The 26,883-nt window shown below is 38.3% G+C and overlaps 1 protein-coding gene across 2 annotated transcripts in view; it reads right to left on the minus strand.

Moving 5' to 3' along the window:
* Nucleotides 1–1,105: 1,105 nt before the first annotated feature.
* kcnh2a (potassium voltage-gated channel, subfamily H (eag-related), member 2a) overlaps nt 1,106–26,883 on the minus strand; it is a 41,432-nt gene continuing 15,654 nt past the window's right edge. Inside the window, exons 5-17 of one of the 2 annotated variants that reach the window (XM_049467292.1) lie at nt 25,122–25,289; nt 23,212–23,643; nt 22,159–22,370; nt 13,013–13,435; nt 10,377–10,773; nt 9,556–9,755; nt 8,738–8,990; nt 7,635–7,828; nt 7,426–7,531; nt 6,249–6,497; nt 5,560–5,755; nt 4,561–4,753; nt 1,106–3,213 (exon numbers count right to left, since the gene is read on the minus strand). In XM_049467292.1, coding sequence (XP_049323249.1) covers nt 2,815–3,213; nt 4,561–4,753; nt 5,560–5,755; nt 6,249–6,497; nt 7,426–7,531; nt 7,635–7,828; nt 8,738–8,990; nt 9,556–9,755; nt 10,377–10,773; nt 13,013–13,435; nt 22,159–22,370; nt 23,212–23,643; nt 25,122–25,289 — 3,422 coding nt within the window. In that variant the 3' untranslated portion in view covers nt 1,106–2,814. Of the gene's footprint in view, nt 3,214–4,560; nt 4,754–5,559; nt 5,756–6,248; nt 6,498–7,425; nt 7,532–7,634; nt 7,829–8,737; nt 8,991–9,549; nt 9,756–10,376; nt 10,774–13,012; nt 13,436–22,158; nt 22,371–23,211; nt 23,644–25,121; nt 25,290–26,883 lie in introns of both variants that reach the window. The other variant, XM_022663444.2, reaches the window with a different exon arrangement.

Genomic DNA, 26,883 nt, shown 5'->3' on the forward strand with positions numbered 1-26,883 from the left:
ATGATCCCCATGAATAAGTATCTGCCAGAAAATCACCATTATTCTGAATTTAACTTGAGCTTTAAAATTCATGAGACTGGCTCTGAGCTACTTAATGAAATTTATGTTGAGATTTGATGTCTGTCAAATTAATTCTTTCCCACAAATCACAAAGGGTTGCAGACTAGAACGGGAGATTTGGCTTTACTTGGTCATTTAAAAAAGTGCAGAAACTAGAACACCAATATGGGTCATCTACTGACAGACTGAATTAAACCAACTGACTGAAAGCTGTCTCTACACTATATGTCCAAATGTTTGTGGACACTCCTTCTAATAAAGATGAACATATTGCTGATAGAAATGTGAAATTTCAAACACCAAGCCTGTCTAGTCCTTTTCTAGTCTAGTAGACTGCACTGAGGTGTGGAGCTGTGGAACTGTGTTCTCTGAAATGATGGCGCGCCGTTCGATACTAATATAAGTTGGGTAATTGGGGATAATAAGGTGAAGTTGGGTGGTGAACATTAAGCATACTGACATCACTAGTGCTCTTGTCGCTAAATTCAGTCAGCTCCTCACAGCAATCACCCAAAATATAATAGCAAGCTTCATGTTGGAGTAACAGTAGAGACTGTTAATCCAACATAAGCATGATTATATGAGATATCGTTTCTTTCAGAAAAACTACAAATAAGATATTTTCCAATACGTCTGAATACACTGTGTATGTAGGGCTATTGACTTTGCAGGTTTAACAAGACAGGTATACTTCTGTCACGAATAAAGGAATTTGACACACCGCTGTGGCTCTGGAAATACAGTAGCCAGTTTGTCTTCTTGCATTAGAGCACATAACATTGCCAAAAGTTTGACTTCCATGAAGGCCCAAGTCACAGTGAGTCTTAGCGTCGGTGACAATGAGTTGTCGTCTCTCAAAGCAGAGGTGCACCAGGCCAGTCCTGGTCGAGTTTCCTTTCCTAGTCGGCCTATACCAGTGTAAATAAGTTCTTATATTTGTTACTGAATGAAACTTTAAAAAGACATATTTATACATTTTATACAAAGCATATTACCAGATAAACCCCTTCCTTCAGTTGAGACCAGTTAAAACATTATGCAAGACTGCAGTAAATATTTTTTATTTAATTATTTGGCAGAAATAATAGGATGTTTTACAAGTATCATCTCCATCAGCATTCCCAAAAATTGTGTCCTGATAAATTGATAAAGTATCCCCATATTGCTTGCTTTAGGCAGTCTTAAAACCTAGAACTACAAAATATATCAAGAGACTGAACTAAGATTTGTTACAGATCAATAAACCTTAAATTTACCAAAATGTTTGACAATCATATTTGTTACTGTTACAGATGAGCATAAATTTGCTAATACGAAATGTGTAAATACATGCTTTAGGTGTACACTTTTTATTGTTGTGCAAATAAAAATAAGAATTATAAAAAGTATAAATTGTTGTAGCCATTAGATGTTAGCATTAGCAGTAGTAATTTTTCTTTAGTTTAGCTTGTGCAGTTTTATGGTTAAAAGGCGTAAACCAATTTAAAAGCTTAAAGAATTATATTAAAGAGAGGAAATAAAATAAGATAAAACAATTCTTCTGATCCTCTTTTGTCCTTAGTTTTACTGTATTTTCTTATTTGATGTAAATTGCACATAATTTTTCTTCTATTTAATGTTTTTAACTCACTGCCTTTGTAATAGTGATTTTTGTCCTTCAAAGACCATTAATTTGTCTACAACCCATACACTTTATTAATAAATAAAAGTTTAATGCAGCCTACATTTTATTTTCCTGAAACAAGTAAATTACTTGACAAGTACATTTATTTATTTAGTTCTTGTGTAAAATATTTACCTGACTAGAATGTTTTAGTAGTAGTCTTTCCATCACTGAGTATTTATAATAGATTGAAGAGAAATCTACAGTAGTTGGTCTGTCTATTAGTCTATGAACACCCTAGTACATTTTCTACAGTACATTCTGCTACATAATTTTTACATACCCTTTTAGATTTGTGCTATTTTTTTTTTAAACTAACAAAAAACGTTTATGGCTTCATTTTAGTGGTCTAGAATACTGTTGAAGAATCTACATGTTTAATCTACATGTTTTGTACAGTGAAAATTAGCTGTGAACTAATTTAAACACTGCCTTAGTAAGATTATTTTTACACCAGCACTTGTCTGGTTCATTTTCACCCTTTGTGTGATTTGTTTGGACAGGTGTGAATACAGTGATCACACTCAAATGTGGATCAAAACAAACGCAACTTTGAGACCCTTGGGAGGAAGTGGTCTTGGTCCAGTCCCAAAAAATTATTTAAAATGGTTATTTATCATTTAATTCTTATTATATAAATTATTTAATTAATTAATGTTCTGTTCTTTACAATTTCTGTTGTAAATGAACATTAATTATAAGCTGTATTCACAAAAAAATATTTCCCACCAAAGATATTCTAGACCAGTGTGCTTTTTAATTACTTCCTGAGTGAGACTGAGTAATCATATTGCTTTGTCTAAAATTGGTTCATATAAGTAAACGTGCATTTATGATTAGCCCCTATAATAATAATATTAGAAACTGGTTTGCTATACCAGTTTATGACAGTATATTTACACATATTTAGTTTATGTTTCTTTTAAGTAGAATAACTCTGTCCTATATAATAAATATAAATGTTTACACTGATATAAGGGAAGCAGAGGATTATCGGACAATGACAACATCAGGAACTGTTAGACCAGCTAACACAGGCAGTTTCTCCAACACCAGGCCCACTGGCTGTTGGTTGATCAAACACTCTGTTCTTAACATCCAGGATCAGAACCATGTCTTTGCTGAACTGAGGAGCATTTCTCAGTTGAGTGTTGCCCTTGCAAAGAAAGACGTCTTCTGCACGCAGGTGGCATCAAGTCTAGCCTCAGTCGACCATGTTGCTCTTGAGTAGATTCGCGGAAGCTCACCCCCAGGGTAGAATTCCCTAGAAAATCAGTCATTCCCGAAGTCTGTGTGTCGGGGTGAGCCCTCATAACACGTGTGCCCCTTTCAGGACTTTTTTTGGTCATTCCCAGAGGCTCTGCATCTGAACAAGCCCTTTGGAGATGTGGGTCAAACTCCAGGCCTTCAGGAGCCAAATCCAGAGGATTCTCCTTAGTACCCTCGCTGGATTTAGCAGGGATATCACCAATATTCTGAAGATCAAGTATCTGGGAAAATAAGAGAAGAGTATTACATTACATTACATTACATTACACTTGGCAGACGCTTCTGTCCAAAAAGTAATAAAAGGTAAAAATTATCTTTAGATAGGGCCTAAAGGAGGTGAAAGGGAAATAATAGGATAGAGGAGTGAAGGAGGGGAAGAAGGAAATGAGGTTAGAAGTAGTTAGTGTGTTAGAGGTGTTAGGAGAGTAAGTGCTCTTTGAAGAGCTCTGTCTTCAGGAGTTTGTTCCACCATTGGGGAACTCTGTATGAGAACAGTCTGGATTGCTTTGTGTGAATGTTTGTTTGGTAAAGCGAGGCGACGATCATTGGAGGAGCGCAGCGGATGGGAGGTAGCGTAAGTCTTCAGGAGTGATCAGTGCAGGTAGGAAGGAGCTGTTCTGTCATCACCTTGTAGGCGATTGTAAGAGCTTTGAATTTGATGCGACCTTCAACTGGTAGCCAGTGGAGCTCAATGAGCAGCGGGGTGACATGTGCCCGTTTTGGCTGGTTGAAGACCAGACGTGCTGTTGAATTCTGGATCATTTGGAGTAGTTTTACTACACAGGCCGGGAGGCCAGTTAGTAGGGCATTAACCAGATAAACCCTAGGTACTGACATGAGAGCCTACATTTCCACTGGACAGTCTGGACAGCCTCTTTGGTCCCGAGTTCTGGTTCAACAGCAGTAAAACTAGTGGTGTTATATATTTATTAGCATTTATTTGTGTCTCATTAAATCAGTCATACACACAGTACTGTCCAACTTCTATCTGTGGACATGCTTTCATGATGGTTGAATCTTTAAAATACTGTATTACTAAATTTATCTTCAACTGGAATAGGTAAGAATGCTAACAATTATAGCCTGAAACGTTGCAAATGAGACTTGTTTTAATAGGATATGCTAGATAAAACACTAGTCAATAATCGCCAAACCCCTCGTGGGAAGTTTAAATGTCTTCTCAGCACTGCAGTAAAAGTGACATGGTGTGTAAGTGTGTGTTGTGCTGGTATGAATGGATCACACACAGCAGTAAACACTGTGTAGTCTGTTATTACAGGACTACAAAGTGCTTCTTCACGCTCAGTTGAGCAAATGAGATGGTCAGTGAGTGTAGTAACAATTAGGTGGTTTATATTAGTATGGCTTGACTGTGTTTATGCATGTTTAATTGGGATGCAGTCAACTCAGGTGTGACGCTGTTCCCAACTCCGACACCTGACCTCCAAGGTAAATGGAACGCAACATAAACCTTGAGAGTATTTCAGAATAATGAGCCTGTAGTTTAAGAGTTTAATGAATACATACTGTAGGTAAAAGCCTACAGCTTATTAGTCGGTTTGTAATACCGGAGAGAGAGTGGGTGGCGTTTCCATTTCTAAGGGATTGACTGGTTGCACAAGCTTCTGTCCAGCTCTAAGTGGGTTCGGGGATGATTCAGGAGGAGATGTCACAGTGCTGTAGGATGGTGGAACCAGAGCCATCTGTCTCTGAAGAAACTGCATGATGGCTCCAATATCTGTGGACATGCGTGACTCAAGTCTGCAAAAACACCAGAAACACCAGAAACAAGACATAAGACTACAGATAGCAGGTCAGATAGTGGTATAATGGTGGTAAGATCTGCATTTTAGATGCAGTTATCAATAAAAATATTGGAATTTAGAGCATTAATTTGCAGAAAATTAAAAATGGTCAAAATAATGAAAAAGAAAGCACTGCTTTCAGACTTGTAATGTAAAGAAAACAAGTTCATACTCATTTTGAGACAGCAATTCTTATGTTTCTGAGTTTAGAAATCAATATTTTGTGAAATAACCCTGATTCTTTGTATGCTTTCCACCAGTCTTTCACACTGCTTTTGGGTTACCTTATGCACAAATTCAATCTGTTCAGCTTTATTGACCATCCATTTTCTACTTGATTACATTCCAGAGGTTTTCGAAAGCTGTGATTAAAAATCAGGATTGTTCTACAAAATATTGATTTCTGAATTCTTAAAATGTTAGTATTATTGTTTCTAAATGAATACATGGTTTTCATTGCATAAATTGCGATCTAAAAGCACTGCATATTTTTTGTCTTTTTGACCAATCAGCAGTTTATAGAATAAAACAACAATGTTCATTTTACTCAAACATATACCTTTAAATAGTAAAATCAGAGAAATTGATCATTTTCAACTGGTTTTTTAACCACTACAGTTTTTATAAACTACCATGAGTTCTCCTGATGTGTTCTTTGCAGGAGACTGCAAAGTAAGACTATTTACTTACATTATTCCTTTTTAAAATATGGTAGTCATGTGCGGTTAAAACATTGTTCTGCTCCAGTCTGGCTGCTCTTACCTGTTAAGTTGTCTCTGCAGCAGTTCCAGTCTGTTTTCCACCTCGCTGCACTGGCGGGGGGTGATATTACGTAAGAAAGTACTTGGCGGGGGTGAAGGGGGAGAGCAGGACATGCTGTGACTGGGCACCTCCCGGTACTGATGCGCATGGCTCTCTCCCCAGAAACTGAAGATGTTGGAAACCCCTGCAAATGCTCCTGGTGTATAAATGTAAAAATGAGAACAGTAAGCAGTTTTAGGCATTTTATAGGCTGTTTTACTTCATTTGAATCTCTCGTTTTTTTTTTTTTTTTTTTTTTTATCTTACTATGACCCTCATGACATTTACACAACATTAATAATGTGGTCATATTCACCAATTACCACCTCCAAATGTGGTTTAAGTAATCAGATTACAATGTATCCTAAGGACACGCCTGTACTTATTTCTGGCCACTTTTGATCAGATCATCCAGAGCTCATAATAATGCAATGTGTTAACATAGCCTCAGACCACCTCCTAAAGTGGTTTGAGAAGTTTGTTAAAAACCTGATATTCGAGGCGTGTGAGGTCATCATGTGTAAACAGGGTATGTAAGTACGTAATGACAACTCTTGCTCTTCATTTGTAAAACCAGGTTTGTAGGACAACCCCACTGTTCAATCAAACAAACAAAGCCACGAATTCTGGGATTATTTTAAAAGATGTACCTGAGAGAGTGCTACAGCTGGTCTGCTCTCTTTTACTGCTGATGTGTAAGCTGGGAGAATGACTCTGGAAGAAGCCCACGAGAGTGGAGGTTTCTTTCGAGTCCTCTTCATCATCACTGCTGGGGTGAGAGGATGAAGAGTCTGCATGTTCATGAACTCTCTGTTCTTTGTCTTTGTTTGGTCGGCTTTTCTGGCTCAGAGACTGCGGAGTGCTTCTGCTGGGTTTAGTTTCTGCATTTACTGTGCTGTCTGATAAAAAGATAATATATGAGCAACATTCTGTATTTGATCTAGCATTACCCAAATGCACACTGACATTCCAAAAGTCATGGGATAGAAGTATGAACACTGAATATGCTTGGGGAATGTTGGGGATGCACACACCTGTAAAAGTTGTGAGGTAGGTTTGTCACAATAACCATTTTTGTTTGGATGATGTATTGTCCCAATAATAATTGTGATAAATGATATTGTTGTTTTAAGACTATTTATGCCACTGATGTACAACAGAATAGTAATTCAGTTAATTTAAACAGATTTTAATCAGATTAAACATGAATAAAAGTATTTTATTTCAATACATTGGCTTATTCACTTGAATGGGTTTTCTTTGCCTGGAAAAAAAAACTAAATTGGTAATAGTGAGGGATGTGTTGAATATTGGGCACCCAAAATTATTTGGAATTATTTAAAAAATGTAATAAGTAAAAAAATTATATCAAACAATTAAATTGTTTATGATTTAATCAAATTGCAATGATTGTGGAGTGATTCACTCTTTGTAAATGCAGAATAGATGAAAGAATAGGCACAATTAGTGAATATCTGCAAATATTTGTCGTTTTCATCCTTACGCCAAATGTTCACTTTGGTTGGGTTGTGGTTTTAGGCCAGATGGATCTCTACTAGTTTTGAGGTTCACTACAATGATGTAGTTCATGTCCATATGTTGATTGAAAAAAGTCAATAATGTAATAATCATGGCTGGTCTACTGGTCAGCATGTTCGTGGCAAGACGATGTGAATTATAAGAGTTTGAGCACAGAGAGAAAGTGGGCTAATAATTCATGACTTTTATCCTGTCACTGTATACAGTACTCATGACATTTTCACAAGCATTGGAAAGTGTTTGTATTGTTTAGCTGAATTGGTTCCACACAGTGTCACTTTACTGTACCTTTCTCATTTCTCTGACTGAAGGACAGTCTTGACCTCTGCAGGTGCCGGTTAAGGCAGGGCTTCTCGGACTCCTCGTTGTCCACTGACCCAGAAATGATGCTGACCTGTTGAGAGAAACAGAAATGATTATGAATTGTAAAATGTATTTTATTTTTTTTGTGCTGAAATTCCTATAGAATCACTCATGTTCTTAAGACAAACACATACATCTCTGAGGTTGAAGGTGATCTCCAGATTGCTCCAGAAGTAGTCTGAGAACTCTGGGTACATGTCCAGAACCTCCTGTACATCCTCTCTTTGGATCTTGTGCAGGTCACAGTAGGTTAGTGCTCTCACGTCAGCGCTGGACTTCCCAGGACGGGCATACAAATTAATGGGCTCCCCAAATATGTCATTTTTTCCTGTAAACAGTGGTGGCAAATTTATATTGGTTGTAGGAAAGCATAAATATTAAGGATTAATCAAGCAATAACAGATTAATTAAGAATAATGGATTTATCTTTCACCGATTCTCAATATGAAAGTGTATATTAATGTCCACAGGAGGGCGCCCCTTTCAAGTGCTTTTACAAAGTATATTATGCTGACCTCATGTACTATATACATTATATACAAAAGTATTGGAACACCTGCTTTTTTATTCATTGTTTGTTCTAAATAGAGGGTATTAAAGGCTTTTGCAGGGCACTGTAATATTCATGCATCCAGAATTTTGTTTATTTTTCCAACTCAGATTTTCAGGTATCTGAAGTACCACAAGTTGTCAGAATATCTGACATTTAAGCCTTAATTTCAAGACTCCTTTTGCATTTTCTAAATCACAATAATCATAGTGCCCTACTTTTGTTGTCGCTACTGTCCAGAGAAGTCTGTCTACTGGATTCTTAGAGAATTGCTGTGATGATCTAATTGCATTCGCTGTTATTGAGGTCAAGATTTTGGATGGTCACAACCCCTACTTTTCCCCAAATCCTCAACTCCCCCAAGTTCCACAGCTCAATACTGGGGGGTTTTATACCCCTCTAGCCCATATCTGACTTATATTCTATTGTCAATACTTCTCTATAGTGACTATACAAGCTGTGTGTGCATTTGCACAGATGTATTAGCAATGGGTGCAACATAAAGTGGCTGAATAGCTTCATTAGAAAGGGTATCCACAACCATTTGGGTATATAGTGTATCTACTGCTTGTCACAGGTTTGGTTTAATAGTTGATAGTTAATAGTTAGCTAGGTTTTAATAATGTTGGGTAAATAAATAATTTTAACAGCATTTGATATCATAAAACTTCTTGACGCTAGTCTTACCCAGGATGGCCACTACCACGTCTCCTCTGAGGATTTCGATGGAGCCCCTGGAGATGAAGTAGAGGGCTGAAATGACATCGCCTGCATGAACCAGAGTGTCTCCCGGTGGGGCGTGGGTGGTCTTGAACTTCATGGCCAGGGCACGTAAGCAGCCTTTGGTGGAGCCTTTGAAGGCTTTGCAGTTCTGAAGCAGAGCTCGGTTTAGGTGCAGGCAGATGTCTGCCTGCAAACACTCAGGGAAGCCCTTAAGAACCTGCACAACAAAGGAGAGAGAGGAGTGAAAAGCGAGGACACATCCGGGTTTATAATGACTTCTAGTTCCAGTATATGCATTATCATTTTTTTTAATTAGTCAATTAATCTACCGACTTATTTATAAGTGTGTGTGCTTGATCAATCAATTGATTCAAATCAATTTAACCATAATAATAATAATTGAAAAATCTTCTACATTAATAAAAAAATCTCTACATTAATAAACACTTTTTTAAAGATGGGGGACTCAATGTATTTTGGTGCTCAGTAGTTTGGAATATAACCCACTTTCAGTGGATTGGGATATGTTTCCGATGCATCAACACACCTTATAACAGTTCATCGATGATCAAGTCTTAATAAATAGAGCACATGTCCTTACTAGCACAATATATATAAAATAAAATAGCATACAAATTGCATTGTCATTGTCATAAGGGGCAAACTATTGCACCCACTACTTAAGACATCCACATCATATAATGTTACAAGCTATAAGTCAATATTAAAATATTCAAAAGAAGAAAAAAGAAAAGTCTACCAAGTGTCCAACTCACACTCACAGCGTTCATATCAATGCCATTGGTGTAGGACCACGCATGTTGGAAATACTCCTCCAGCCTCTGTCTGAGTGGATTGGGGATCTGATGGAAGCGAATGAACTCTCTCACTCGCAGCATCTGGGTGTGGTAGCGAGCCGTTCCAGAGTAAAGTCTCTGAATAATAGCCGATACATTTCCAAAGATACTGGCATACATTAGTGCTGTAGAAAGACAAACCCAAAAAAAGAGATAAGTCTGAGTTTTCATTCTGGCAGTGTCGTTTCACAGCTAATAAAGCACAGAGGTGATCTTACATAAGAATTCTGACCATTTCTAAAGCACTCCATTAAAAAGGTATACCAATAATCTTTTAATTGGTACCTAATGATTAGATTCAGTATATATGGACAAAAGTATTGGGACACAGCTCTTAATAATTGAGTTATGCTTTATTATGTTTTATTTAGTTCTGTTGGCACAGGTGGATTAAATCATCATTAAAGCATCTAGCCTTTGATTCACTTACTGTGTGGGTGTCCCAATACTTTTGTCCATATAAATGCATTTTTGACCTTGCTTTACATTTCTAACATGACTGAAAATGTATTAAAGCTTTTTAGTGGATTCACTTTTAACATCAATAATTTTATAGATATAATACATATAATATAATATAATTAGCTTAATCCTACAGTAAAAACTCTTTAAATACATTTCCTGTAGAATGGCTAAATGCACTGTAGTGACATTTTACATAATGTATAACTGTAGGGCTGGTTAGAAAAATATATTCAAATATTCGTCTTGTTTAAATTACTACCCAAATCTTTACAAATACCAACCTCCAATAAGCATAACGCAGATAGAGAAGATCTTCTCTGAGTTGGTGTTTGGGGAGACGTTTCCGAAGCCCACGCTGGTCAGGCTGCTGAAGGTGAAGTAAAGAGCAGTGACGTATTTGTCTTTAGTGGACGGGCCTGAGCCTGGGATAGTCTCATTATAGGGTTTGCCGAGTTGTTCACCAAGAGAATTCAGCCAGCCAATTCGAGATGGACCACTTCTCTCCACGTTCCCGATGGCATACCAGATGCAGGCCAGCCAGTGAGCAATCAGTGCAAAGGTGCACATCAGCAGGAAGAGCACTGCTGCCCCGTACTCTGAGTACCGGTCCAGCTTGCGGGCCACACGCACCAATCGCAATAGGCGAGCAGTCTTCAGCAGGCCAATCAGAGTGGTTGTCTGGTGAGAAAAAAAAGTGATTTCATACTAAGTTTCATGCATAGACATTAAGGTACAAGGTAACGAAATCTGACTGATTTCAAGATGCCGGCGATGTCCCAGATAATACCTGCTGGGCATTCAGATATGTCCTCTTTCGTTTTGTTTTTCTTTAATTTCTAAATTAAAAGTGTGGGCTGCAAATTTTGACCTTGTATTGTGAAGTAACAGATATGGAATTATGAAATGATCAGAAAACTCTAAATACAATACAATTATTACTATCTACTTACTGTTTACAGTATATATTATTTACCAACATTATGCCTAGTACTGGTCTGCACAACATTTAGAATTTAGAGATTTTCCATTTTAAGGAACATCTGGTCCATAACTAGGCTTTCCCAAGAAAAACCAGACCCAATAAATTGGGCAAAGACCTTTAAATCTTAGACCCTGTTCACAAATAGTCACTTTGTGTTTTGACTATCAGGATCATCTTGAAATAAGGCCAATCCACATAAAAATGTCTAAACACACCCAAAACACATTTTAAACAGATATAAATTCAATCACTCAAACCACTACAGGAGGTGATCTGAGGATATGCTGAGACTGTCAGCCCAAATCCAATTTTTGCTAAGTCTAGATCTGGACATCTAAAAATCAGATTTTTGTTATTTAGATCTAAATCACATTTTGGTGGTGATTAGTACAGATCTGGAAGCTGTGACCACTCAAACTGAATTTTAACATGTACACTACCGTTCAAAGGTTTGGGGTCACATTGAAACGTCCTTATTTTTGAAGGAAAAGCACTGTACGTTTCAATGAAGATAACTTTAAACTAGTCCTAACTTTAAACAAATACACTCTGTACATTGCTAATTGCTAATACAGAGTGTATTGCTAGTGCAATATCTACATAGGTGTGTAGAGGCCCATTTCCAGCAACTATCACTCCAGTGTTCTAATGGTACAATGTGTTTGCTCATTGGCTCAGAAGGCTAATTGATGATTAGAAAACCCTTGTGCAATCATATTCACACACCTGAAAACAGTCTAGCTCATTACAGAAGCTACAAAACTGACCTTCCTTTGAGCAGATTGAGTTTCTGGAGCATCACATTTGTGGGGTCAATTAAACGCTCAAAATGGCCAGAAAAAGAGAACTTTCATCTGAAACTCGACAGTCTATTCTTGTTGTTAGAAATGAAGGCTATTCCATGCGAGAAATTGCTAAGAAATTGAAGATTTCCAACAACGGTGTGTACTACTCCCTTCAGAGGACAGCACAAACAGGCTCTAACCAGAGTAGAAAAAGAAGTGGGAGGCCGCGTTGCACAACTAAGCAAGAAGATAAGTACATTAGAGTCTCTAGTTTGAGAAACAGACGCCTCACAGGTCTCCAACTGGCATCTTCATTAAATAGTACCCGCAAAACACCAGTGTCAACATCTACAGTGAAGAGGCGGCTGCGGGATTCTGGGCTTCAGGGCAGAGTGGCAAAGAAAAAGCCATATCTGAGACTGGCTAATAAAAGAAAAAGATTAAAATGGGCAAAAGAACACAGACATTGGACAGAGGAAGACTGGAAAAAAGTGTTGTGGACGGATGAATCCAAGTTTGAGGTGTTTGGATCACAAAGAAGAACGTTTGTGAGACGCAGAACAAATGAAAAGATGCTGGAAGAATGCCTGACGCCATCTGTTAAGCATGGTGGAGGTAATGTGATGGTCTGGGGTTGCTTTGGTGCTGGTAAGGTGGGAGATTTGTACAGGGTAAAAGGGATTCTGAATAAGGAAGGCTATCACTCCATTTTGCAACGCCATGCCATACCCAGTGGGCAGCGCCTGATCGGAGCCAATTTCGTCTTACAACAGGACAATGACCCTAAACACACCTCCAAATTGTGCAAGAACTATTTACAGCAGAAGCAGGCAGCTGGTATTCTATTGGTAATGGAGTTGCCACACTTGTCAATGTCTTGATTTTCTATTCATTTCACAACGTATGGTGGTGAATAAGTGTGACTTTTCATGGAAAACACAAAATTGTTTGAGTGACCCCAAACTTTTGAACGGTAGTGTATCTCAAAACACTGCAAACAACAATCTCATTAAATCCTGATTCAGGGAAGCCTGAACAGATCTGAATTGAGCACCAAATTAAAATTTCTGCAGTTTAAACATAAACTGAGACTCATCCTAAAAACATACTCTCAATATAATGAACAACTATAACCAGTGAGGTCCCCTACCTCCTCTCCAGAGCGGTAGATAAGCAGGTCAAATGGAATCGCAGCCACCAAGTCGATGAGGAACCAGCCCTTGAAGTAGTGGACAGCAATGTGGCCGGGCTGACTGACCACCTCGTCATTGGCATTGACATACGTTGTGCGAAAGTTAATAACAATATCAACAACAAACATGATGTCCACAATGAGGTCCACCACATTGAGTGGGCTGCAGGAGTAACCACAGCGCTGCATAGCGACCTCCTCCTCGTCACTGAGCAGGAAGGACGCTGAGTAGGGAGTGAAAATGGCCGTGTAGATTACCAGCAGCAGAATGACCCAGTCCCACACAGCCTTGAAGGGGCTGTAGTGCAGAATGGTCCACTTGTGGATGCGCGGAGCCTGGAGTTTGTACTCAGGAAGGACGTCATCTCCCAGAGACAGTACCTAAAATGGAATATACACAGTGAAGTTAGAATATTATGACCATCTTCTTGTTATTGCACTCACTGTCCATCTGATCAGCTTTACTGCCCATATTAGAGCACTTTGAGATCAGAGGACAGCACAGCAGTGCTGCTGGAGTTTTTAAACACTGTGTTCTCTTACTCTCCACTGTAGTAGACAGTCCTATCTACCTGCTCCACCTTTTAGATGTTATAAGAACATTTAGTAGCGAAAAGGTTACAAGTAGGTTAGCCTGTAATATTACAGAAATAATGTTTCAGAAACATTCTGAAAATGTGACAATAATGGTTTACATCACAGCAACACAAGTGCAAGCTAGTAAACAAGCTAAGTCCAGCAATGTGGTGTTTAAAAACTGCAGCAGCACTGCTGTTTCTTATCCATTCATACCAGCACAAAACACACTAACACACCACCACCATCTCAGCATCACTGCATCACTGCAGTGCTGAGAATGACCTACCACCCAAATAATACCTGCCCTATGGTGGCCCTGTGGGATCCTGACCGTTGGAAAAAATGAAAGCATTACAGTCTGTAATTATAGAACTCCAATGTGCTCATATACAGTATGATAAGGCATAAAAGAGCTGATATTACATGAGTGAGGAATGAGCTTAGAAACAAGCAGGTGGTCATAATATTGTGGCTTAACTGTATAGAACCTGAACTATAACTCTAAGCCCCCTCTAGTAAATGACAGATTCAGTACTCAGATTTGTTGTACATTTAAACATGTTTTTCCAGGTATAGAGGATTTACAGCCACAGCTGTAAATCAAAACTCCCAAACAGCTGCCACTGGAATCATCTGTAACATCCCAGAGTGCATTGTTATATAAAAACAACAAGTTATATAATAACTGTCTGTGAGAAAGAAAGACCCACACTCAAGGGTCACTACTGCTAGACTCTGTAGTAAACAAAACTCTTTAAGATAAAGGTAATATTTCAATGTTTTCACTGTTTCACAGCATTTAGAGATCCAGCAATTTTGTGCTTTTTGCCCAGTCATTGCTCAACTAGACAAAATATTGTTAAAGTTCATTTGTATGTAAAAAACATGCAAATAAAAACAATAAATGATCACAGTTACAATTTGAACCAATGTTCTTTCCAGATACGCTGTGTGAACATAAGACTAAAGAATAGCAATAGTACTTCATTAGATTTTTTTTAACTCTGATTATGAACTAATAAACTAAAACAGTGTTTACTAAAATATCCCACGTGTTAAAAAAAAGAAATACAGTTAGTATAGACATCCTTAGGCCTCCTGATTTAGCTAGCTCAAGATCTACCACATGGATTCTAATTCATTTATCCTAATCTAATATTTCTCTTACTCATTTTCCCCCAATTAGAAAGATGAAATGTATCCGGCCAGGCACCGAAAAGAAGCAGGGAAACAGAAACAGATATTCACTTATTTTAATTCATTTAAGCATGCACTGCACACTACTTCAGGACACTTGATGACCACAAGCATTAATCCTACTGATACAGTTAAACGTGTAGTCCAATAATTTACAAATGCGCACAAAAAAAAAATGCAAACAACAGTTTGAGAACAGCAGATCTTTTTTAAATTCAGTACTAAACTCATTCAGAAATTACTACACTATTCCAGAACCTCTGGAGAAGAATAAGACATGATAAGTGCAAAACAAGCTTAAATAGATAACACTGCCTTATTTAGAGAATAATCTTAAATGATTAAAAATGAAATTCCATGCATCCTGAGAGATGGTGGGTCAAGCCCAGACATAGTTGAAGTGCAAAGTCCTTTGGCACAGATAAGGCTTTGGTCACTGTCACTAGGAAAAGAGGAGCTGGTTTATATCTGATGCAACCTTAGTAGAGTAACATTAGTAGAAGATGGTGAATGGTACACAACTAGGGAGTGACATACTGTAGCTAAATTTCAGAAAACCTCATTTCCTTAGAAAGCTCTTTGGTCTTCATCTTTACAGCTTTCTTTAGATTCAGTCTGACCAGAGGTCTTTGAAAAAAGAGAGTATTTTTATTGATCTACAATTTTAAATTCCATATATTCACACTAATATTGCAGACATTTCATAAACGAAATATGTCTCAGCTATGATATACAATACCGATCATATTTTGGACACACATTCTCATTTAATGTTTCCTTTTTTTAAAGTCATCTGGATTATGAAGGAAAACAAATAAGGAATCATATAGTTAAATTAAAACCGTTAAACAGACCAAAATGCCGTCGTGTCACTGCTGATTTTTATCTGGGGTGCTGTTAACTTGCGTTTTTTTAAGGCTCTGATAAACTTTTCCTGTGCAACATAGGTAACTCTTGTCCTTCTTTTCCTGGGTCAGTTCCATCATAGCTTTTTTGATGGTCTTTTTGACTGCACTTGAGGATACTTTTAAAGTTATTGTTTTTTTTTTTTTTTCGGATTGAATGACCATTTCTTAAAGATTTTTTTTCTTTATTAGTTGAGTAGTTCTTGCCATATTCACTGTATACCAACTCTACCTCTTTACAACACAACTGATGTTCTCAACACATTAACAGGGGAGGAAATTAAAGTAATTAACTCTTGATGAGGCGCAGTTGTTAACTGAAAGCCTCTGTTGTCTTCCCATAACATACAGTGCATACAATTCCAAATAGATTACTTGGAGCAAGTATTTATTGTGATATTCACACATATCCTTTCTCTTCTCCAAGCAGAAAACAAGCCAGTTATACTGGAGGCTAGGTACGATTGATCAGCATGTTAATCATGTACCCACAATACTTCACAGATGTCTATACATATGTACCTCTATAAAGGTTATTATTTTAAGGTTAGCATTGTCAGTAATATGAATTGATAAAAATGCATTATACACTATTTTGCCTATTCAAACATAATGCAAGCATTTCCACTGTAAGACACCTGACAGTGCTGTGTGTATGACTGATTTAATGAGACACAAATATACAAAACTGATAATAAACTGTATAATACTTTTTTGCTACTGTTGATGTGGGGTTCCGAAATCTTGGATTCTAAACTTGGGGCTGATGGGCCTCGCCTGGCTATTCCCAAGTATGGAATAGCCTTTCTCGAGCAGAACACACTGATGTAGTTCATAGATTGTAAAAGTGTTCACCCAGAACAGATATGTATTTGTCACTTCTGTGCACTAACACTTAGCAAAAATATAACTTCACAGCATTCAAAAATAAACCACTGGTGCTTAATTATGCATAGCATGCATCACTCACTGAGTCAGTGTACTACGTTATAAATAGAGAGTCAGGTCCTATCGCATGTCTGCCCTGTCCTTGTTAAGGCTGGAAAACATATTAGCCCAGGGTGAATGGGAAATGAGGCAGGGCTGCAGAGTGGAGATGATGAAGAGAGGGTGGTGAGGTGAAGGGACTGGCCTTGGGTGTCTAAACAGCCCTCAGGGATCAGGCTGCAGCAAAGGACAGCACAAAGTCACTATGTTAATCTTTTCTGACTGACATTAGAATGTTTAATGAGCTTTAATTTGGCATCAGGTCAGCTATTTATGTAGACTGCCGTCTGAAGTAAGTGCATGTCCTGGTACAAAGAGAGCAACTTTGTTTGTTTTGTTACAGTAAGAAAAAGCTACAAATATACATACATAAAGGTCTCAAAATAATGCCATACAAATAGTATGCTAGTCTCCTTCCTTATGTTACCTTACCTTATGTGCAGCTCTGGGCAAAGACACATGACCCTGCAGTTTCTCATTTAACCACTAGATGACTATATAGACCTCGCTTACCTCTGCAGAAATGCCCTAAAGGTAGTATCAGAACTTGCTCAGAGTGCTAAATGTCAGTAGTCTGAACAGAGCTCTCTAACTCAAGCTCACATTATTTTTGGAATGAATAAAACTTATGAGCCTCATGGGTAAAGCAAAGTAAAGACTATTAACACCACTAATTGGATACCCCTCTCAAGAGTATGTCACTTAGCCCTGTCACTTTAAATGTGGTGAATTTTAAAAAGGCAAAATACATTTAAACTGCACAATGATGCATTCCAACTTTGCCTAAAAAAATGCCTGAATGCAGCATGTGAACCTGCCCTCGATAATTATTTGTAATCAGCTGATCAAGCTGGAGGACAATCAACGATTAAAATCAGCCTAAAAACACAGATAGGTCTATCTATAAACAATATGAGCAAGTGGAATGAATGATAGGTAGAGTAAATAAGGAGTTTCCTAACCTGAAGTTCATTAATTAAAAGTGAAAAAAGCAAAAAGGGAACGACTGCAATTTATTTTATGCCAACATAACAACAAACTGAATGCAACAAGTTATGCAACTTTTTAAAAATTCAAAACACAAACTGTCTCTTTAAATAAACAGTACTTAAAGCTTTTATTTTTGGAGAGAGAGAAAAACACCAAGCTCCACTCTTGCTTACCTCAAATACCTCAAAACATTGGGTTTGAAAAGATGTCAAGAAACCTTTTACAAAAAAGGATAAAACAGACAAAAATTACCACCTCCAAGTTTAGACCTCTGCATTACTGAATGTATTTGGGATGACTTTGATAATTTGATAGACCTTTTTTCCTGATTAAAAAAGTTTTTTCTTAATTGCTGCTTTGACAATTAAAGAAACAAAAGGATGGTTTTGGACTCCTGCATATTACTAAACTTCTTTAACTAGGAGAGTTTAATCATTTACTGTTTTCTGTGCACATATTTACTGTATGCATGACAGCATAAAGTTAAAATCCACAGACAAATCCACTGATAACATGTCACTGCTGATTCTTTGGTCACTCACCTCTTGAGCGACAACACTGGAGATGCGAACTGCCCTCCTGACTCGAGTGTTCTTGTTCTCATTGCTCACCTGGGACTCCTCCTGAGGGACACTGCCTCTCACACCGCGGGACATGCCTGTGCCCTGCTCTGCTGCCTCCTCTGCCTCCACTGCTGCTACCTTCCAGCTTCAGCTACAGCTCCCAGATACAGTCCTGAGAAACAGCATTCCTGCAATGGTCTTGCTGACTGTTCTTCTGAAACTAAAATAACGTCTCGTCCTCACAAAACTCTCACTTCCAGCACATTTCAGGCTCCCTGTGAACCTGTTACTTTACACTTGAAGCGCTGCAAAGGGTGAATTTAAATGGCACGCTCCTTGAAATCCTCTTGAATGCAGGTTTCCAGTTTGTAAATGTGGAGATCCAAATCTTTGCAAGAACTCTTCAAGCAAGTTGCTGGTATCCACCCTTCCACTGAGAGAAAACAGCTCAAAACTTTGGGTTTGAAAAGATGTCAAGAAACCTTCAGAGGTTAAAACATCCTGTCCAGTAATTTAAAAAAAAATAAGTAATGTGCAAACCTTCTGTCTCCATAAGCCACTGACTGACTTACCATGAACTAAACTGCCTGTTATAGTCATCTCACACTCCCTGTCTCTCTCTCTCTCTCTTTCCACCTTTCTATCCATATTCACTGTGTGAGTGTCTCATGCACACCCTCCCTCTCTTACTGCCTTGTGGGAGTCCCGTGCAGAACACGCTGTAATTGCAGCTGGCAACCCTGCTGTCCTTCTGTGTATTCCAGCTGTAAGAATTGATTGATGTGCTTTCAGTAACTCTGCGGGATGTGGTTAAAACAAAACCACAGAATGCATCATATTTATTGAAATACAGTACAGGCCAAAAGTTTGGACACGCCTTCCCATTCGATGTATTTTCTTTATTTTCATGACTATTTACATTGTAGATTTTCACTGAAGGCATCAAAACGATGAATGAACACATGTTGAGTTATGTATTTAACAAAAAAAGACCTGGCCCCTGGCTGTTCCCACACGGCCACTCTACCCCTTCCAGCTGCAACACCGCCCCTGGCCCCGCAGACGAATGGGCCTCAGACGACGGCTAGGAAAAAGGGGACCTGAATGACTGAACTGAATCCCCCGCTCTCCTCATTCTACCTCTCTTCATTCGCCGCAGTCACCAGGAAACGCCTGACCCTGATTGCTGGAAGTTTAGGGGGATAGGATGTGACGTGCGGAGGCGGGAAAGCCGTGGGTTCGCCCCAGCTATGACACGCAGCCCCTGCCTGTCCCAGCTGGTCTGAATCAGGACTGATTAAGCAGTCTGATACCGGGACTCACAGTATGTAAAGACAACCCTGTAAAGCCAGTTTACATGGTTCTTCATGTTACAGAACTACTGTGCTCTAATGCAGTGTAAAAGAAGCTAGCGAAATTCTTAGGCATCCAAACAGGTGTAATAGAATTTCAGCATGAATCCCAGGAGCTTTTACCTTATCCGCTCCATGGATTCAGTCAGTCTTCCGAAATGAACCACGCAGAAGCCTCAGGGCCTTGACCTTATTTCTGTAGCACTTTTCATATCATAGTACAGGCAGAAAACAAGGCATGGATACTAAGAACCCTTTCGTAATAAATAAACAAGGCCATACAATGAATAAAACATTTTATAGAAAAGATAAAATACGTGGAAAATTGGATTTAGCGTGTCATCTTTCATTGCTTCTAAGTTGGCCAACTGATGATGCTGCATGAATAATCGACTGTCTCACTGTCTGGTGAGAGAACTGCAGGCTCAGACTGCAGAATCCTGTTGTGGATTGTGAAGATAGCTGCAAAGACTGGGGTCTCCTCTTTACATAACATCAACACTACCTTCCAAAAAACACAAAGCAACAGCATTGCAGATAACCCATTTTACTCTCCTGGATTCTGGCTAATGGTACCCGAGCAATCATTCCACCAACAGACTCAGGAACAGATTTTTCTTGGCTAATCAGTAACCTTTTAAACATCCATATTCACTATATGGATAGGGTAAACTTTAATTTACAGTTTCATCAAAATTCAAGGGTATAAAATAAGAATGTATTTTGATTTTGCTGGAGTAACTGTCTCTAAATTTTACACTGATATGGTGGTGGAGTTAGTGTGTGTTGTTCTGGTACAAGTGGATTAGACACGGCAGTGCTGCTGGAGTTTATAAACACTGTGTTCCCTCACTGTTCCCTCACTGTCATCATGACTGGCGGTCGCAGGACCCTGCCCACAGGAAGCTGTTGGCTGGATATTTCTGGTTGTGAGACTATTATCAGAGCAACATTGTTTAAAAACTCCAGCAGCACTGCTATGTCTGATCTACTCACTAACACTACACACTAACAAACCACCACTATGCCAATGTCACTGAAGTGCTGAGAATACCAACCAAATAATCTGCTTTGTGGGGGTCCTGTGGGGTCCTGACCATTAACGAACAGTGTAAAAGGAGGATAATAAGGACTACAGTGAGAAATTTTAGCTTCTATATGCTCAGTGTAGCTGAAATAAAATGAAACGGTGACAACATAACTATTCACTGGTTTTGGAAATACTTGTGTTTTTGAAACAAATCCTTTTCATTTTGCAACCACCACCGGCATTTAAATAATTGAAAATGACAAACTACTTGAATGATATGTGACCAAACACATGGTTCTTCTGGATTTGATCCTCGTGATTGGTCCTCCAGTGGCTGTGTCAGCATGATTAATGAGATAATGGCTCTTTAAGTGGGCCAGAACTCTGGAGTGGAGTGTTACAGGATTAACTGTAGTGTGAGGAATGGTGGAGAGTTTCCCTTTTCTATTCTCTGCAGTATTACATCCAACACAAAGACCCATTTATCCACATTGTGAAATGTCAGAGACTGGCCCAGGCATCAGCCATCCAAAATTCATGAATAAAAAAAAAATGTTGCTTGGCCAATGCACCTGTCCCTGGTTTCACTCAGCAATGCTCTTCTCGTGCATGTGACTTAACCATTTCAGGTGTCAGATTTGCTGAGTTGTACAAATTAAAAACATTAATCTAAACCAGATTTAGGTCAGTTTTACTGAGTAACCACTGAACAGTAAGTGGTTGACTATATAATTCATGTTTTTTTGCTTCTATTTTGCTTGGTCCTGTATATTAAATGGATGGTTACTGGGCAAAGTATTGACTTACAATTTGGAAACCACGCTGAATATCTGTATACATTTTTGCATCAGTTACCAAATTGAGAGCACAAGAAATGCAGCTGGACTTAGTATCGCAGTCATTTACTACCCTGCAAGCAAATATTTGTTGAAATATAGATAAGTCCCCCCCAAAATTATTTAATTCCCACTGAATGGGAAAACTCTTAAAGCCAATCATGGAGCCGGTTCAGGGAGTAAGTTCCGTTAGAAGAAAAATATTCAATGTCTGAATTATATACATATTAACAAAAACTGATCAGTTATCACCTAATATTTAAAATATAACAGATTTGGTTATTATTATTGATCTGTTATATTTTAAATATTAGGTGATAACTGATCAGTTTTTGTTAATATGTATATAATTCAGACATTGAATATTTTTCTTCTAACAACAATAAATGTAATGTGGAGTAAAAATGTTTAGGTTGTAAAGTGACCTTAACATGTATGTAACTAATAATAAACAGAAGTACAGAAAAACATGTTTTATTGGTGATTAAAAATAATTCCGCAAATGTTGTTCTAAGTCACTATAGGGTGGGCTTTGATTCATATTAGCAAATGTGTCCCCCCAATGTCAAACCCACTTCTACGCCACTGATTACACTTCTTACTGAAAGACATAACAACAGCACTGCTATCTGCCCAGGTGGATCAAACTGAGATATTCTGCTCACCTGAGTGACTTTCTCCGTCACGTTGTGGGTGCGGTCTATCAGCTTGCAGGGGGCAATAATATCAATTTCACTCTGAGGGAGAGTGATTAGCGGGTCCGGCTTGAAGTCTATCAGGTTGTGTGCTGTTGCTCCTCCCACATTTAGTGAGCGGAACCGCATCAGGTCAGAGTCTGATGTACAGTTGGGCATGCTGGCTTTACGACGCATGGTACCTGGGCAGACAGATTATTTAATTTGTGATATTATAAATAGAGACATCCACAAAATGATCTTCTGTATAGTTAGGGATAGGTTAATATTATCACATAACATAAGAACTTTTTTTTACGGTTTTTATTTCTGTACCAAAATAGTAGTAAGCAGCATCATTTAGAGCTATTAAATATGCAAAAATAATTTTCCAAGCTACTCAAAATTGTGAAAGCACAACTTCTATGAAACCAACATGCATTTTAAGAATAGCAGGTAGCTCCCTTAATTAATATAATTAGGAAAAGCCTGCCACATAAAATAGTTCTTTACAGGTTTCCTGACAGAAGCATTTATTGATGAATATTGTGATATAAATAGCATAAACTGAATGGGCTATTTAATGGAAGACAATTGTAGATGTCTAACCCATATTTAATTAAATCAGAGTCACTTTCAGAATTAAATTAAGATATTCTGATGATGTATATTTTTTTATTCATTTATTTGATTTCAGCAAAATATGTCCTACAGTATGTCCACTGCAGACTGCATATTGTTAAGTGCTCCCAGGTCAAACCTACTTGTGTTTAACAACATTAAACAATCCTAAAGTCAATTTTTTTTTTAGCTTTTTAGCTCAATCATTATAAATATAATCAATATTTAGTTTATTAAAATAATCACCATTTACAGATTATGGCTTACTTGTGATAATTAAAATAAAGAAAGAAATAGGCCACAGTTTTGGACAACATTTTATTTTATTCTGGTTTAAATGTACTAAGACAGTATGTGTGTGGATAAAATTTTTAAATGGGTCAATCGACAGCCAAACAGTTCAATTAGATTTCAACCACTGACCTGTGCTGTTGGGCCTGATGGGCAGCTTCTTGTCCCAGATGAAGTCGTTGGAGGGCGAGCGGCGCATGCTGCACAGGCTTTCGCAGGAGCGGCTGTGGGACATGCTGCAGTTGGAGGGCGATGCGTCCGGCTTGGGGCAGTGCAGTCGGGGGGAGGACAGAGTGAAGCCCTGGGACAGTGGCTGGACTGGAGCTGAGGGCTGCAGATTACAGTGAGACTCCAGCGGCGGCTCATTCTCCCACAGGAGCAGTGGGGGCCCTTCGAGTGCAGCACGTTCAGGAAGGGACAGCAGCTTGTCCAGGGCCACTGACTCATGACCCATGTGAGGCATTTCCCGCATGTGACCCACCTCAGCATCGTCATGCAGAGACTGCTTACTGCTGCTCAGATTCAGCAGAGGCCGGGGAAACCTGAAATTGTGCTTGTTGCAAGCTGAGAGACAGACAGAGCACAGCTTAATTTACACAAAGTCTTTTATTTAAATATTACTTTATAGCTTTTGGTAATTTTTTATCATTTGGACAAGTTTTACTGAAAGGCAAAAAACACATTCAAATTAATGAGAAACTGCAGCCATCTTAAGGTGGATTCGCACTGAATGCATTGCAAAAATCACCGCAGCACCATACCTCACAACAAAAGCTGAAGTAAGAGCTCTGTAATGGATGATTTGTTTAAAGATGAAGATTGAAGATGTTCAGTTTCTTAGAGTTTATATTATTTACAACCGAATTAAAAGTCCATCCTGTTGATAAGCTTCTTCTCTTCGATCACCCATAAGGGAGTTTATTGTGAGCAAGACTAAACATTGCAGAGAGCTGAGCCACCATCCTTCCAATGAAAATTTCCATTTAAATAATGTATTTCTTGCATTTCATGAATATTTCAAGTAACAGGTCAATTACTTTAGAATAATGACTTTAGAACAAAGGTTTAGATTTTTTTAGAGGGTTCATGCTAAAAGATAGGCAGTTTAGAATTACTGTACAGTACATTACAGTACAGTACAGTACTCATTCTGTCAATCTGCCCATTCTGGCAACACTTCATAACTAAATGTTGAACTGTTGAAATGTTGAAGCATCAAATTAGGGCTGTGTGGTATTGTAAAAACACTGCATCCACTAGAGGGCAGCTCAGAGTCACAACAAACATGGCAACAATCAAGAAGCTTTAGAAAAAAAGACAAAAAGGCAGCAGTGTAAACAACTGCACATGCTGTAAAAGGTCAGTTTCTTCTTCTTCTTGTCCATATGGCAGTGACTGAGTTTTGCTATTGGCTACACTGTTCCAATGATTTTAGTGTTAAAGCTTTTCTCCATCCATATCAGTCAGAGAATGTGCACAATCACACAAAATGATTGTGTATAGTCTTTTTCCGTACATGTACTTACTATATTTTAAAGGTACATTTTTTAGGAAATGAGAGCGAGTGTGTGAAATGGCTAAATCAGTCCAATTTCAAAACATCACAGAGTAGTCTACCCTGCCCACCCCTCCCCAGATGCAAAGCTACCTTGGGTTGCCAAATTCAGCAGGCTGAATCTACACAATCTACACAAACTTTAGAGTAGTAGGAGAGGCAGAGAACTTAGAGTGCGAGCGAGAGGAGAGAGGAGAAATACAGAAATTCTAAACTCTTCTATCACCCGTATTTAGCATTATATTAACTGTATTTTACACAGGCAGATCAAACATTGTCAACACAGCAGCCTTAAAACAATTTGTGATTTTTTTTTACTGCCACACAAAAACTTTGTCTATTTCCATGTTTACTGTTTAACTTTTCACATAAGGTGAATCTGAAAATCCATCAGAAATTTGCATTAAGAAGGTTATTTTAATTCCTTAGAAAAGTGGAGGTTTTTGTGTGACAGCTATGATTAGTAAAGTGAGTATTACTGCTGCACCTTTAGAGAGCCAGGGAATGGGCAGCTTGATGTTGCGCTGTTTCAGTGGTGAAGTGTTTACTACTTTGTCCTGCTGGTCTGGGAGCTCAAAGTTGAGGATGAACATGATGACCATTCCGTCCTCGTTTTTCACTGGAACCACATCCACCAAACATGGGAAACACACACCTACACAAAAATAGAAAAAGAATTATGGGTAAAATCAAAGAAAAGTTGAAAGGGATTGATCGTGTGGATCTTTCTATAACTAAAACACTTCCTCCACTAGAGGGAGATACATGACAACACCTACTGTATGGAATTTTCTCTAGTACTCATATCCACTGTCATCACGTGTTTCTGATTATCACCTTTCAATAATAATGATAATAAAAATAATAATCTTCATTGTAATGTTGCTCAGCACCTCTGCTCAAAAATTGCTTTACAAATACATACACTTTGAAGCTTTACAGTAACCTGTATACCCAGCAAACGAAATTAAGCATTCAGAAAAGTGGCAATAATAATTGCAACTACTTGCTATCTCCACAGCTGTATTAACATACACACAAACTGTCCCTTATACTCTGTCAAAATGTCTTCATAAATGGACCAATAGCTTTTTCAATAACTTTGCAGGAGAAAGATAAAGGTGCAGAATTTCTTGATTCCACAACAGTCAGTGTGACTGCAGTGCTGAGAATGATTCACCACCAGGTCTCAAAAGTATTCACATTCATTACTCAGGTAGAAGTATACATATTATGGTTTAAAAAATAGTTCTGTAATTAATTGTGAAAAATCCTAATATCTAAAGTATAGACAACCAACATTTCTTCTTAAGTAACGTAACAAAGTAATTGTTCTTGACTTTGTGCTTGACACATTTGTCGACCACCCAAATAAAACTCTGTGGTGGTCCTGTGAGGTCCTAACCATTGAAAAACAGTTAAAGGGTGATTTGGGGGTAATAAATTATGCAGAAAAGAAAGAGATACAGAACTTCAGTTTGTAAATATAAAAATACAAAGTGCTCATGTATTTTCAGTAGAGATGACAATGCAATATGGGTGCAGAAACAATGGTCATATGGTTTTGCTTGATTGGTGTATGTTCATATGCTCATATCTTCGCTGTCCAGTGAAAAACATGTACTTCAAAAATAGCAACTTTACAGGAAAGAGACCCTCTTAACTTTTAATGGGGTTAATGTAAAAATTATTTATTTCAGGTCATTTTTTAACATGTCTATTGGTCCATTCATCAAGAAATTTTGACACAGTTTGTGTTCAAACTGTGTAGTAACCAAAAATCAACGAAAATGTAGATACTTGTTTTTCATTGGACAGTGACACTATGCAGCACTGCATGCCTGGTGTGGATGAATGCTGAGGAACTCTGAAGGACAGAGAGGATGAGCACGGGGCCGGGGACACGGTTTATTCTTTCAGGGATTAAAGAAGCAGACACGCTCGTCTGTTTCTCTCTAAATCACTTCATTCATACCACCAGCATCTGCTACTCTATAACATCATCCAGGACCATCTGCTGCTCAATACCACCTAACCCCGTCATAATCTACAGTGGCAGACTGATACAGGTGAGAATGCACTCTGTCATGGAAAAATATACCTCCATGCACACATCACTGATATGTCTGAAGCGTGTGTGACAGTATGAGGCAAATGAGGCAGAGGATTAAATGTCCTGAGTGCCCTGAGGGATGTAATTTACAAACACGAGCTTTATACAGCAGGGGTTTGCTTTTCTTTAGCACCAA

The sequence above is a fragment of the Astyanax mexicanus genome, chromosome 18 (genome assembly GCF_023375975.1).
Source record: "Astyanax mexicanus isolate ESR-SI-001 chromosome 18, AstMex3_surface, whole genome shotgun sequence".
NCBI classification, from domain to species: domain Eukaryota; kingdom Metazoa; phylum Chordata; class Actinopteri; order Characiformes; family Acestrorhamphidae; genus Astyanax; species Astyanax mexicanus.